A 15,131-nucleotide genomic window follows, 5' to 3' on the forward strand; every position below is an offset into this window, starting at 1 on the left:
GCCAAAAATTCATGGACAGAGATTGATGATTGATAGTGTCACACATAAATATTAACAATTCATGGCGCACACAAGCTGCCAAAAAGAAAACCAAAAAAACAAACAAGAAACCCCCAAAAATCCAAGCCAGATAGAAAACTTTGCCAAAGCCTAGAGCTAGAAAAAAATAGGAAAATAAAACGAATCCCACGCAAGAGTTCATGGAATATTAATGAAGGCCTAGAAGTCGCAAAGTTTTTTTTGGTCAACGTGTTGAGACCTATTGAAAGATGCAACACAGTGTCTGGAGGAGTGAGAATTTTGTGCGATTGCATAAATGAAGTCAGTGGAAGTGACAAAATCCTATAGAGAAATCCAAGGGGGATTTAAGAAATTATTCTAAAAGAAATCTCCACTTCGCTGAGGGATCAAAACGCATCTCTGCATGCAATTAGGGATTTGGAATATTACAAAATACCATTTTAAAACCTCTTTTTATCTCTTATTTAGTAAGCTGGGAAATACTTCTACTTTGATCACAGACTAACTGGAATTTCCTTCAAATCATTGTATAGAAATAATATATCAAGAAACAATATATCAAACAAATTATTCAAGAAAGACTCAAGCCATCATGCCTCTCAATCCCCACTACGAGCCAATGGGCCAGGAATTTGTGAAGCAATATTATGTTATTTTTGATAATCCTGCCACTAGGGCCCTTACAGCCACCTTCTTCAGCCACAATGACTCCTTCATGACCTTTGAAGGCGAACAGGTACTGGGCTACTACAAGATTTTCGAGAAAGTGAAGAGTCTGCCATTCCAGAAGGTCAACCGAACCCTAACCAATGTGGATTGCCAGCCCACCGGTGATGGCGGTATTTTGATGAGTGTCCTGGGAAGACTGCAGTGCGATGATGATCCTTCGCTTTCCTTCTCACAGATTTTTGTACTGAAGCCTGACACTTCTCCTAATGCCTACTATCTGTCCCACGACATCTTTCGTTTGAATATCCACGACACGGAATAAAGATAAATTGTTGATAAAATCTATATTAAAATTGAATAAACATATTTTCTTTTCAAATTTTTATTCTAAACTTGGTTTCAGAATTCTTTGTTTTTTCGGAATCGTTTTTTTTTTGCAATTTTTGTCTAGTGGGTTTTTTTGTAGCGTTTTCATTTGCATTTCAGTCACGTTTGACATATTTGTTTGGGAATTATATTTTGTTGCACACCCGTAGCGTTGAAAAGGCGTGGATCTGCTGGGAGATGGGAGGGCGTGGCAGGATATGGGGCGTGGGAGAATCCCTGGAAGGATTGCGTGCGCCGTGGGTATTACCATTGTTGCTGCTGATGTCGCTGCAGTTTCTCGTTTAACTTTGTTGACACTTCGTTTGATGAAGTGCGCTCTGTGCTTCTCCGGTTCCAATTCTCCTGGCACCCACCCAGACCCACCCGGTCCCAGCTCCCCAGCCCCACTCCCCACCCGGAACTGGCATAATTGAATATGTCTTCATTTCACGTTTCTTGAGTTTCCTTCAACTAGCGCTCCTTCCCAGCGTTCGGTTGAGCTTGTTTTGAATTTCTAGAGCTGCAAGTGGAGAGAAAAAGCTGCCATCGATTGGGGAATTGAGAATTGAGAAAATTGAAAACGAGACGCATGATTGGGGGTGGTGAATGGGGGGTTGGGGGCTCAAGTATAAACGCGTTTGGCAGCTGATTGTGAACTATAATGATAATTGAAGTGGAATGAAAAATATGGCAGAGAAATAAGGAAATTCTAAAGGGGCAATGAGGTGGGGCCAGGGCAGGGCAGGATAAAGAACATCAACTACAGACGGAACGACTTGAGAAATATGACAAATTTTCACACCCAAATGAAAAAGATGTCGTCTTGGGTGGAAAAACATTGAGAATATTCTGAAGAGTGCCAAGAAATTGCAATTGAAGTTGATCAACAGTCGGATATGGGATGAAATTGTTTTCATAAATAGCTTTAAATAATTTTCTCTTTAAAATATTTAGTTTTTTTATATTTGTCTTTCATCTTAGAAGGATCTAGAAGTTTGTGGCTAAAATTATAGGAATAGTTTCTACCATATCGACTTAACCATACCTCCACAAACAATTTTCTCTTTAAAATATTAAATTTTTTTATATTTGTCTTCCATTTACGAAGCATCTGGAAGTTTGTGGCCAATATTATAGGAGTAGTTTCTACTCTAGCACTGGAACTAGCCTCCACCCAACACAAGACAAACAAATTGTTTAGAAAAATAGCTTTAAATAATTTTCTTTTTTAAATATTATATTTTTTTATATTTGTCTTCCATCTAAGAAGCATCTGGAAGTGTCTACTTTACCGCCTTAACAGTCAACCACTTACCGCCTCTACCCAAACACAAGACAATAACGTTTTAGACATTCAATTTCAATTTGGCACAAAACATTGAAATTGCAACAAAAGCAGCAAAAAGGAGTTACTTCCTTTATGTAAGAGTAAGAGTAAGAGTATGAAGAAAGGAAGCGGAAGAAATGGTTGAAATTGAAGAGGAAGTACCGCAGGAAGAACTTGCATTTTATGCATTAATTCAAAAATCATGTTCAGTTGAGAGGGCCAACCGCAGTAAGCGCTTTTTACAGCAACCTCAGAAGATATATGGAAGTACATACATACATGTGTATTTATCCGCCCACCACCCCATTCCGCCACAGAATACATGGGGGAACCATCGAAAAAGTTGCAAACTCTGCCCAGGGTTGCCCACGGGTACTAACACATAAGCTTTGTTCAGTGTGTGTGCGTGTGTGTGTGTGAAAACGCAACCATGCACGCCCTAAACTTCATATTTTGTCCTGTTCTTGCTGTGCTTTCCCCACTTTCTCCGCCTTTCTTCTCCACTGCCTTAGGCTGTTTTTACACCTGGAACACAACTCTAAGAACTTCCGAAACTTTAGCTCGAACTTAAGGCTTTTTTTTTTTATTTTTGGGGAGTTGTAAAAAAAAAAAATTAATAGAAAAAGGAAGTCTCAAAAAAAGAGCACTAGGAAACTGGTAAAGAATAGTCCTCCAAAAAATATATATATAATATATATGGAAAGAAGAAAAGCCAAGAGAGAAACTTTGGCCCAAAAGCACGCAACTTGAATATTATGTGCAAAAATATTTGCGACGAATTAAAAAGTGCAAAAAGGAGTGGAAAGGACTCCACAGAGAAATGGATGAGACGAAGGAAGAAGACTGAGAGCACGTATGCCATGCAATTATCCTACAGGAATTTCTTAATTTTTCCAGGAAGTCAAGTCTGACGGAAGAGCTGCAGACTAGACGAACTTATAACCTCAAGAAAAAATGCAAAAACCAAGGAGAAAATATCAAAAAACTGAGAAACTTCTAGAGAGAAAACTAGGAAAAACGTGAAAAAGGTTAAGAATTTGACTAGAAGACAGGGTGACTAGAATATCTACTCTTTTAGTAATAAATTTCATAAAATAATTCATAGTATTTAATAAAATATTATACATAATACATCATAAGGACTAAACCCCAAATCCTTGTACAAAAAAGAAAGGGTATATGTTTTGGCAACTAAGCTAATATCCGACAGTGGCAGGAGGAGGCGGTCGAAAGGACATGAAGCCCAGGAACAGGCGGAGCTGCTACACAGGCGTCCAGAAGTGACAGACTGGCAGGGACAGGACTGCGCGACGTGTCAGCAGTCCTGTTTTTTTGTTTTTTTGCCATGTCCTTGCCCGTGTCCCTGGCGTCTTTTGGTTGCTTTTTCAGCTGATGATGTAGCTGGTGTTCCCGGGTTTTTTGCTGTAAATATCATTAAGTCCGTGTACGTGCCAAATGGCAGTTTAATTATGGCAAGGAGTCGAAACAGGACCCATCCAAAAAGGACGAACTCCGTAAATGGAGAGACAGAGAGAGAGAGAGAGAGAGACATGGAGTTTCAAAGTGAAAGACCGTGCCGGAAATTTGAGAAGCATTTTGCAATTAAGATATATGTTACATTAAAACAAGCTATTTTTACCAAGAAAGGAAAAAAAAATGCGAAAAAACGAACTATTAAAAAAAACTCAACAAAAATTTCTCATTTAGCTGCGTTTTGATGAGCCAGCGGGGAAAGGATCCTACGAGGCATACGTGTAAATTATTAGAGCCAAAGTTAATGAAGCCATAAAGTATGATGATGGCAGGACGAAGGAAAAAATTATGAAAAAAGAAGCTACTTAAATGGGAAAAAGAGAGATTCGTTTTTGACAAGATGATTAGATAGAAAAAAATTAAGTAATAATAGCTAGAAGTTAAAGAAAAGAAAAATTATAAGAAACCTATAGTTATTTGTTGTTAACTTATGTTTATCGAAAAGAAAGTAAAACTTTCTTAGGACTCGGGAAGTTCATTTTTTCTCATTTCCACATAAATTATTATCATTTTCCCGATGGCTTTACGCAATTGAGTTCTCCTCCATTTCGTGCCACCCGCTGTTGAAGTGTTTTCATCGCACTTTTCTCTTGACATTTCAAGGATTCTCCTGGTGAATTTGTAAAGTTTTTCCCCAGGACATAGGACCCAGGACCCAGCATCTAGCATCTAGCACCTCTCCCCCAGCCATCCCCCTACATATTTTTCTCACTTGAACTCCCGCTGCACTTTTCCGACAAACTCCTCGCAACTATTATTATCAACTATTATTTTGTCTAGTTAAATGTTTGAAAAAGAGGAGCTTAAGTGATGTTGCCACACTTTTGGGGCAGCCACGCCTCCTCTAGAAGTCCTGGGGACTCAAACACACCCGCACACACACACTCTGCATCCACCCCCTGTTGCCCAATTTGCGTAAACATTTATTACACACTCCATGAGAAACTTTTCTCGAATTATTTTCTCTTAACTGTTTTTGTTCACTTTGCTGTCAGGGGGGGGGGGTGTGGCGGGTGTGGCATGCTGCAAGGATATGGTGGCATCTACATTATGCCGTGCATAATTTTATGATGGTAATTAATTTTATGTTCTGCCGCTGATCTCTCTGAAAGTTCTACTTTGGCGAATTAAAATTAATGTATTATCCTTGTAGTTTCTTAATCTTTAACTTTTATATTCTATTTGTTTAATTTTTCTGATGCAGCCATTGTCCTGTAGTCATTTCTAGCCTCCTCCCTTCAAGGACCTAACATCAGAAAACTTTCCTTAAGATCATCCTTGGATTCCCAGCCACTTTGAATATTTTTCACCCTTTAATAGTCCTTTTTCTGGCCACCACTTCAATCTCCGTTTCATCCTCGAACTTGAGGTTGCCGTTGGCTATTTTTGCATTTCCTTTTTGGCCACAAGGAAACGGCTGCCACGCCCACGCCCACGACACTGCCACCCCCGAGTTCTTCATGCATCGCCTTTTATCGCTGAATGCTCATTATTTGGTGTTGTTGTTTTTCGGTTTCGGTTGTGCCAACTATTTTCAAAGTAATTCCCAAAGAGTTCTGCCATTCGATTTCTTATCCCCCCAACCCCCCAATCCCTCCCCCCCTCCGCAAAACAAAAAAGTTTTCCACCTCCAGAGGGTGGGAGTTTTCCGCTGACTAGGGTTAGCTCTTGATTTTCTCGGGAATTTTTGTTATTTTATATTTTTTTGCTCGTCAATTTTTTATGGTTATTGTATTGGCCACAACTGTTGCCACAATTTGAACTTTGTTTGCTGCGGTTTTCATTCCTGATTCCCTTTTCTTTTTCTCTTTGATTGGGAATATTTCCTTCCCCATTTGCATGTCCTTGGAGAAAAGGAGTGATTTTTCTTCGATGACCTTAAACTTTTTCCAAAGCGAATTTTTAATGAAGAAAAGGTAAATACTGAGTCGATAGCCCAGGGCAACCTTTCTTTAATTATTATTTATTTTGAATAGCAGTTGCTTACCCGTAGTTATCATCAATAAAAATTTTCATCAAAACTTACCTAAAACGAGAAGAAAAATTCATATTTTTTTATTATTTTCTTCAATCTTGACTACTGAATCTTACATAAATACTATATAAAGTCAATAGAGACGTTCAGGGCTTGTAAATAAAATAAACATAAATCACTTTCAATCACCATAGTAAGAATAAATATTATCCAAACAGGGTGAATCAATTTAATCTCCCAATTGAGTCTCTGACCGGCTTTTCGTTTTTATACTGCTTTTTAACCCAATCTTTCGGTGTGTGCAAACAATTTGTACACTTCACCTGCGAAAACAGCTGGCACGAGTCCTGGGAATCCAGACACCCACTCACACACACACCCACGCACCCCGCACATCCCACTCACATATGGCCAACATATGGCAGACGAAAGTTCGAAAAGAAAGCCATCATCCGCCCTCTCGAGAAGCTTTAAATTACATCAAAGATTTACCCGACGAGCCAGCTAAAAAAAAAAAAAAAAAAGATGGAAATAAAGGACACAAAAGCGTGAAGAAAAAGTCCTTCGAAAGTGTCGTCCTGTGCAAGATTAAAAATAAATAACAATCACACAAAAATCAATATTGACAAAGCGACCTGGAAAAAAAAAATACTGATTGCAAAAAGCAGTCATCGACGTCTGGGCTGGCTTAAAAAAAAAAAAAACAAACATTTTCAGGGGCGGTGGGCTGGTGTAGGCGTGGCTCTTTTTGGGCCATATGTTGCCCGTGTTGTTGCAACTTACCCGGAAAAATATATATTAAAATTTTGCTCTGTGTTGTGTTTGAATTTATGGGAAACTTTTTTAATCAAGTGTCAACTGGAAGTCCTCCAACAAATTTCAAGTTCGCACTCAGTTACAAGTTCGGCGGAAAATCGGCGTAATGAGAAGTTTATTTGTTATGGCCGATTTGTGAACAGCTGTTGCTCCGACACACACTACACTACACACACACACACACACAGAGACACACTGATTTTGCACTAATATACAGAAAGAGAGTGTGGTGAATATTGTATCCTGTATCCTGAAATCCTGAATCCTGACTAGCGCACAACACATTCAGCTCGAAACGATGTCGGATGCTGACTGAGAGGCAAGTCGGCAAAAAGTGTCCGAGACCGACACCGAGACCGAGACCGCCATGATTGAAAGCCGGTTGTGTGGCATATAGCCCCTCCCCCCCTATTGAGGGGGTGGCTCGTAGGGTGGTGGCTGGACACAACCTGTTGAGCAACAAGGACGACTCTCGTCTCTCATCGGAATCGAACGGAATGAATCCCTGCCGATGGCAATGACAATGTCATTGAAAAGGACTCTGCCTCTGTATTCGACCATGAAAATCGGTTCACACAAAAAAGATAGGGTTTTGGATGGGGGAGGGGGGGAGGCATGTGCCACACCCCAACGCCCATCGCCCACCGTCCATCTCCCAAAGAAAGCAAAAGAAAAGACAGCCGGAAAAGAAAGAGCCTGGCTGGCTGGCAGCTGCTGGTGGCAGAGACAATGCCAACTGTCATCGGGATATCCTTTTTTTTTTTTTTTTGGAACAGGATATTCTGCTGTGGCAGTCAATTAATAAACGTTCGACACTTGGCCGCCAGAGGGCGTTAGCTTTCACTTTCTCCACTTCATCTACCCTCTTCTCATCTACTTTCTTCCTGTTTTCCAGCTTTCCTCCATTTTCTTTTGTGTTCAACTGCGTAGGCGGCATTTGCGTCAGAGCTTTCCCGTAATCAACATTCTGTAAAAGTTATCGCATTTTCTCCCGTTTTGTTTGAAAAATTTGCAAAAAAAAAAGGGAGGCCTTTCTAGGAGGGTTAACAGGTGCTTTGAGTAATATTTTATTTAAATTTCCTTCGACAGATAATAATGAATTGCTAATAAAGATTTTCCAGTTAAAAAGTTTGATGGACTAGGGAAGCCTTTCTTGTAAAAGATATATAAACAGATTTTTGATGACTTGTTTTTTTACCTGTTTAACTAAAGCCTTAAGAACTAAACTTAGATTAGCTTCATCCATTTAAAAGCCATTTATCATTTCTGGCTTAGTCAGAAACAGCTGGCCTCATAAACGAGTCGCCCATTTGTCACACATTTTAATCTAATTAAGGGCCTCCCGTTCCCGGCCCGGTTCTTCGCCCGAAAAAAGCATGCAAATCAAACGAAAAAGTTGCCAAAATCCCCCTCTTCGAGTCCCATTCCCTAAACAGTCGTTAGTATTAGCCAACAAAGCGGGAAGAGAAACAAAAACTATTCCCAAAACATATGTCAAATAATAAAATAAAAACCAATCAGCAACAGCTGCAAGGCATTAACCATGGGATCTACAGAAAGAGAATGATATTAGAGTGAAAGCGTAGAGAATTAAGCTTCAAAGACAAAGGCAAAAATTAGTTTAGACAAATAAGTATAATCAGGATAACATTATATCCCCAAGAAGAGCTATTTCAAGAGTCAGAAAATCTATTCCTTTAGCTTTAAAATAAATAAAAAAAATATATAAATTTAATGTCATAATTAATTTATAGAATAACTATATATTCTTCTCTCTGTGTCCTTTTCCATCTCAGCAATTCTTCGACCTTCTTCTTCATTCTTCCATTTCCGCCCACTTACATTTCGGTCGCAACAACTGCTAGAGAATTTTTCACTTCCGGTTCGAGCTAGAGGAGCGTTGGCGTTTTTCCTCCTAAATGTCAAGGATACAACAATTACAGCCGTAGGATAAACGAACAAGAAGAAGAATAGGAGGAGGCAAGGACAAACGCCATCGAGAGAATGTTGTAATTAATTATATTGTGGCGCACACATTGCGGCATGGCCGAGCATACAAAATGGCTACTTTGTTGACAATTCTTGGGGGGAAAGTGTTAGAAGGGAGACTACCATACCGGAGAAATGGAGGGAGAGGTACAAGTTTGTGGAAAAGCCAAAAGATCACTTCCCACACGAAGAATACAATGTTGCACTGAAAAGTATGCTATGAAAATGATTATTTTTGGGGAAGGTTTCATTTCCGTTTTCTCAGGAGGTTTTAAAATGCTATAAAGTTTATTTTTGTAAGTTTATTAAAGAAGATTATAAATAAATAAGCTAAAAATCCCAGAAACCCCCACTTTGACCTCTTGTAACCCCCAAAATTCATGCGGGTCACCAATAATACGCACACTCACGCACATTTCCCCCCATAACCTTCACCCTTGCAGAGATCTATTGCGGAATGTTTTATTATATTCCTTCCATAGTGGCATTGTTGTTGTTCTATTTATAAATGACAAACGCAGAAATTTCCCTGCATGGCGCCAAATGCCATCAATCAAGCCAACAACAAAATACACGGCATTACGACAGTCGACCAAAAAATACAAAAAAAAAAATGAAATAACAAAAATACCAAACCAAGAAAGAAAAAAAGGAGAAAGAAGGAAGGTGAACACCAAAAAATGCAAATACCCAAAAAAAACCGACGAAAAATGACACAAAGGCTGCGGAGGGTAACGAATTCCATGACAACTAAAGTCTGACAAGGAGTTCCAGACAAGAAGTTGTACCGCTAAGCTCGCCAAGGATTCCAGGACTTGCTGAGGTGGATGTACGAATGTCTGGCGCTTTTGGCTCAAATTAAAAACGTTTAAAATGCGTGCTGCATACTTTTCGGCTGCTTGTCTGTCTGGCGAACAACAAGGGATGACAACACTGAAGTTTGTTGCTCCAACACACACAGTAACACTCTCATCCCAAAGCTTGTTGCTTTTGGAAAATGGAAAAGTTTCTGCAACATGTGTGGGTGTATAAGTGTGTGTGTGTGTGTGTGTGTGTGTGGCAGCATTTTCCACTCACTCATGTAAACTTTGGCTAGCCTTTGAGAAAAACTTAAGCGTCAACAAAAATAATACACAATATATACTATATATAGAGAGAGGAAAGAAAGAAAGAAAGACAGGCTGAAGAAGAAATCTGACAGGCAAATGCGTCTCTCATTAAGCCACACACCCCCCCTACAAGCGGCTTAAGATGTCAGGCAGAAGAAGCACAGTTGGTCCAAGGACCAGCAGGACCCGAAACGCAATCAGGACCAAGCTGGCGTTGCGAGTTAATTGAATTCTGCGTAGTTTAAGTTATACGACACAGTCATAAACTTGGCCTCATATGCGTAAAACTCAAAGTTCGGTTATTTATGCGGTGCGTGCTGGCACTTTATGAGATAGAGATACATTTTCTTTTTTTTTTTTTTTCTTTGAGGGAAATGGGACATAAGCGACCCCCTTTAGTTTTCCTATCTTTTGAGCCAAAACTGTGTTCGTGCCGCGGCACTTAAAGTTCAGTATTGGCCTGGAAACTTTCTCTGTTCTGTTCAATTGGGCCTATTTTGGAATTTCTTTTCATTCCGATAAGAAAGAAGATCCCTTATCACAGGAAGAGCCAGACGGCAGATGACAGTTTGAAGAAGAGCTCAAAGAAAAGCTCAAAGAATATAATAGTAGGAGTACAAGTACCAGAACCAATGCAAATAAAACTCTGCTTCTTTATTTTTCTTTTCTGTTGTTGTTTGTTATGATTGCATATGACTTACACACATCAAGGCACACACACACCCACAACCCACAACCCACACCCCACACACATTCTATGTACTTACCTTCTGGGAAACTTTCTTTAGAAAGCTACCCTTAGACAGCTTCCTCCCTCCCCCGCCTTTTGACAGCGACTACCCACGACTTAATAACACTTTAAATTACTTTCATTTCCGTTTTTGTTATTCCAAGCGCGTCACCAAGGCAGCTGAAGAGGCTGCCACATACCTCCCCTCCCCCTCCTTCGTGCCACCTCATCGACCTGCCACCGCGCCCCCGCCTCTTCTGGCGTTTGCTTATTCTTAATTAAGATGTGGCACTAGAGAGCCGCAAGAAGATACTTGGCAGAGCAAAAGAGTAAACTTTAATTAGTAACTAGAGGTTTTAGTTTAAATAGGGAGTTTATTTTTAAAGTAAAATTATAAAAATTATATTAAGAATCAATTTCTTAATTAACCTCTCTCCAAAAACCAAAATTCCTTTAAATCTCTCCCAATAAATGGTTTCACTTAGAAAGGCTAATTTCCCTTAATTTAATTACAAATTGAATTCCTAATTAAATTACCAATAAATATCTTTTTAATATTATGATTTCTCTTCGAGTGCAGGGTAAGAGAAACCCTTCGCTCTTTAGTTTTTTTTTGCGACGCCTGCGCCTCAGGCGAAAATGTCCGCCCCAACGACGTCGACGTCGGCAGCGCATTCGGCATCAACTGCAGCAGCGCCATGTTTTCTTTCCTACTCACTCACACACACACCCACGCTCATCATATTGGGGGATCTGGAGCTGTGTTTTTTGTTGTTTTTGGAGCTAGCCAACAAGAAATTTCGAGGTTAACACGCCGGCAATTAATTTGTGCATCCATTGCAGTTGAAATTCAATTTACGCAGCCATAAAAAACAGAGAGGCTCCCGAAAAAAAAGAGAGATGCAAGACTCTGCACGCAATTACAAGAGAAAGGGGGGGAAAGCGATAGCCAGCGATTGGCAGATTGCATTTTAAATCCGCTTAACGGACTTTGCCTGGGAGTAATAGGCGAGGGGGGTATCATAAGAAGTGGGAGCCTTAAAACAGGAAGTGGAAGTAAAAGAGAGAGAGGGAGTGGAAGAGGGAGAGCAAGATTAAAAGCGTGGGAGGCATTCTTCTTCGACGCTGGTCAGCCAATTAAAAAATATGAACGCACAACAAGATTAAAAGCGGAAAAGGGAAAACCCCATGGACCTTGGAGAGCCAAGTTGCAGGAAGAAAAAAAAAATAAATCGAATGTTGTTTTATGCACTGAGAGAAAACAAATTATTTATTATAATTATATTTTATTTATTAGATTTTATTATCTAAAAATTCTTAAAATAATAACTCAAAATGAATAATAAAAAACAATATTATATTTTATTTTCCTTTCAACTTTTTTTTTTCAGTGTAACCGCACTTGCAACCGCCACAAACTTCCCTTGTTTCAGGGCACACGCCACAAGTTTCCACTGTACCGACACTGACCCCATCTAGAACTGACCCCGGGAGCTGGCGGAAAAGCAAAGAAAAAGTAGCGAATATTGCTTGAAATAAAGACAGGGACATAAATAGATTTAAGCGCCGTAGGGATTTGTATTCCTTATTGGTATTTTTTATTCTTTTTTTTTTCTTGCTACTCTCCAGTAGCAAAGTTTAGAATTACCCCAACGTAATTGAAAAGTTTTGCCGGCAATATATGTGATAGGGTTAGTGGTAGTACTAGCCCCACCCCATGTTGGCCGAGTACTTTATGGGCAGCCAACATGGGGGATTTGAAACTGGCAATAAACAGGATAAGACATGGTGCATATATAGTTTCAGTTTAATATTTGCCACATTTGTGTATAAGTAATGCGATTGTCCAAATGTAATGTTCAAGTTGGCAGTTGACAGAAGCAGGAAGCGGGATTCAAAGTTTCCGAGATGATGGATGGGGGAATTTGAAAGTTTCTTGAAGATAAATATGCTTGGGAAGTATTGATGAGATATCTCTTTCACTCCACATCCTTTCTTATCGAAAAATTCGTAAAATAAAAATTTGATGCATACTCTTGGGTGCTTTAAAACAAGCCAGTAGATAAGCACAATAAAAAGTCTATAGCTCCTCTAAAAATATATCGATTTGGATGAATTTGTTTTTATAGACTCTATAGAAGACTATCTACAAGTACCGGGAATAATTTTCGAAAAATAAAATTTTGTTGCTTGTGTGCTTTAAAAAAAAGCCAGTAGATAAGAAAAATAAAAAGTCTATTTTATCCAAGACCGATTTAGATGAATTTTTTTTGTAGACTTTATAGAAGACTCTCTACAAGTACCGGAAATAAAAACTCACTCCATATCCTTTCTTTTCGAAAAATAAAAATTTGTTGCATACTTTTGGGTGCTTTGGAAGAAGCCACTAGGTAAACCGTCTATAAATCCTCTAAAAATAGTCCTATTTAGATGCATTTTTTTTTGTAGACTCTATAACAGACTCTCTACAAGTACCGGGTATAAAACTAGACAGATTGCATAAAATTTATCTTTGAAATTCCAAGAGAAAAGTTTCAAAAAGGATTAAAAACAGAAGGCTTGGCCTCCTGAAAATGAAACATAAACAGCTGCAATGAAACAATTATTCCCATTGCAGAAAAGCAAAATGCCCACACAAATATCCGCAATATCCTTGGGCCAAACAGGAGCAGAGTGGAGAAGGATGGCCTGATGGCTGGATAGCTGGATGGCAGGACAAAGAAGAGGCGTTGCCACCGCAGCTTGACAAACAAAATAATTTGATGTAAATGCTAACTAAACACACCCAGGAACACCCACCCACACACGCACGAACAAACAAACAATTTAAACAATGTGTGTGTGTGTGGGTGGAGTGAAACTTTAGTTTTGGTTATTTGCTTAGCCCACAAAATTCCCATGCCACATCCTTTATCCTTGCCATCGCTTGCAGCTGTTAAGTTTGATTTATGCCATTTTGCTGGGCCTTCAAACAAAGGGTGGGCGTGGCAGGATGGGAGCTGGAGGAGAGAGGGGGCAACTGGCAGGGTTGCCATGCAACAATTTAATTGCCGAAATGACTGTTTATTGATTTATGCGAAAAATGTAGATTAATGCCATTAGTAGCAGCTCTTCTGACTCTGTACAATTTATCTTTTTATTTGGTTAGATTGTAAAATTCTGTACAATTATTAGGCCAATATTTACCCACTAGCCTAGTATTTATACATTTATTTGTGCATTTATGCCAGATTTTGGAGTGTAATCTATTGGTTTAGAGCAACAGCCAAATGGGTATCCTGGCTGCAAGGCCACTCGATTTCTGCTTAATTATGGCTGGTTTTTGCACAAATATTTACACCTGCCTGGGCACCTGCTCCGGCCCCCTTACCCATTCACCATTTCGATTAATTAGTCCGGCAATTAAAACAAATTAGCAAATAAACTCAGGACCGCTCGAAGCGCAATTCAAAATGAAATTCAATCAATTGAATTGCTCTCTCCGATCCAGATCCATCATTTGCAGAGTTCTCTGGCAAATCATACCCCATTGATAAACTATCTGACATGTATTCCGATTTATTGCGAAATTAATTTGAACGGTTTTCGCATTTTTCTGTTAGCCATTTTCCTTTCGGTTGTGGCTGTAAATAAATTTAGTTTTGGCCCCAAAACTTTATGATAAATCACTGCATCGGAAAGTTGCTGCTTCCACCAAAACTGCAACTGCAAAATTGTGCAGCCAAAAAAAAAAAAGGACTCTCGAGGCCACGCCCACGAGGCATGCAACCCTAAAAACCGAAATAATAAAAAGTACTTTCCAATGGCAAGTTTGGAAAACTGTTAAATTGCACGGTGGTACGAAAATGTTATTAAAGTGTTTTAAATTTAATTTTTAAAATGAGTTTTAGGTTTTTTTGAAATTAAATTAAAAGTGTCAGGTTAGAAAACTATATAATATTTTTATTTTATTAATTTTTGCATTAATATCTTTACCTTTTCTCTTTTTTTTCCCCACTGTTCCTTGCTACCAAAATTTGGCATGCAACAAACTAGTTACAACTTTTCAAACTCCCCACTCCCTCACACAGACACTTAGACAATAGATGAGTGAGCGTGTGGCAAATGCAAACTGACTGTGCCACCACACCACCACCACCCTCCCCCTCATCAGGACACCTGTGCTCTAAGTTCCCCTCCCCTTTCCAACCATCGAACTAACACTCAACTAAGCAGATTTTTGATGGCGCGTCGCATGAATAATTTGCCAAATTAATAAATAATCACGGATTTTCTGGTTTGTTAGCTTTTTCTGTGTTGTGCCCTGGAAGTCCGGATCTCCCTCAGGTCCCTTGCCACACCCCCTACTGGCTGCCCGCCCTAATTCAAATGCTAAGCGCCATGAATTTTGCTCCCCAATGAGCACAAATTGGTTTCGTTCTCATCATTTGTTTATTTTCATTTTTTTTTTTTTTTTGGCGAAATATTGTGAATGTCGAATATCTCCGCGTACTGTCCGTTGCCAGGGAATATTAAATTTGGCCAGTGGGCGGGGCAATGGGCGATTGATCAGCGACGCATAAAGTTCTGCCACATCTAATGGATTGTGTGATATTC

The 15,131-nt window shown here is 39.3% G+C and overlaps 2 protein-coding genes across 17 annotated transcripts in view; one reads left to right on the forward strand and one right to left on the reverse strand.

Annotated features, from left to right (window-relative positions):
• Positions 1-15,131, reverse strand: part of LOC6493340 (protein alan shepard) — a 120,322-nt gene that overhangs the window by 38,518 nt on the left and 66,673 nt on the right. The gene's annotated exons all lie outside the window — the stretch shown is intronic.
• On the forward strand, positions 534-1,035 carry LOC6506609 (probable nuclear transport factor 2). Its single transcript, XM_001957517.4, has one exon. The coding sequence runs from the start codon at positions 614-616 to the stop codon at positions 1,010-1,012; it is 399 nt and encodes a 132-aa protein (XP_001957553.1). The 5' UTR covers positions 534-613; the 3' UTR covers positions 1,013-1,035.

Source organism: Drosophila ananassae, chromosome 2R (assembly GCF_017639315.1).
Source record: "Drosophila ananassae strain 14024-0371.13 chromosome 2R, ASM1763931v2, whole genome shotgun sequence".
Taxonomy (NCBI): Eukaryota; Metazoa; Arthropoda; class Insecta; order Diptera; family Drosophilidae; genus Drosophila; species Drosophila ananassae.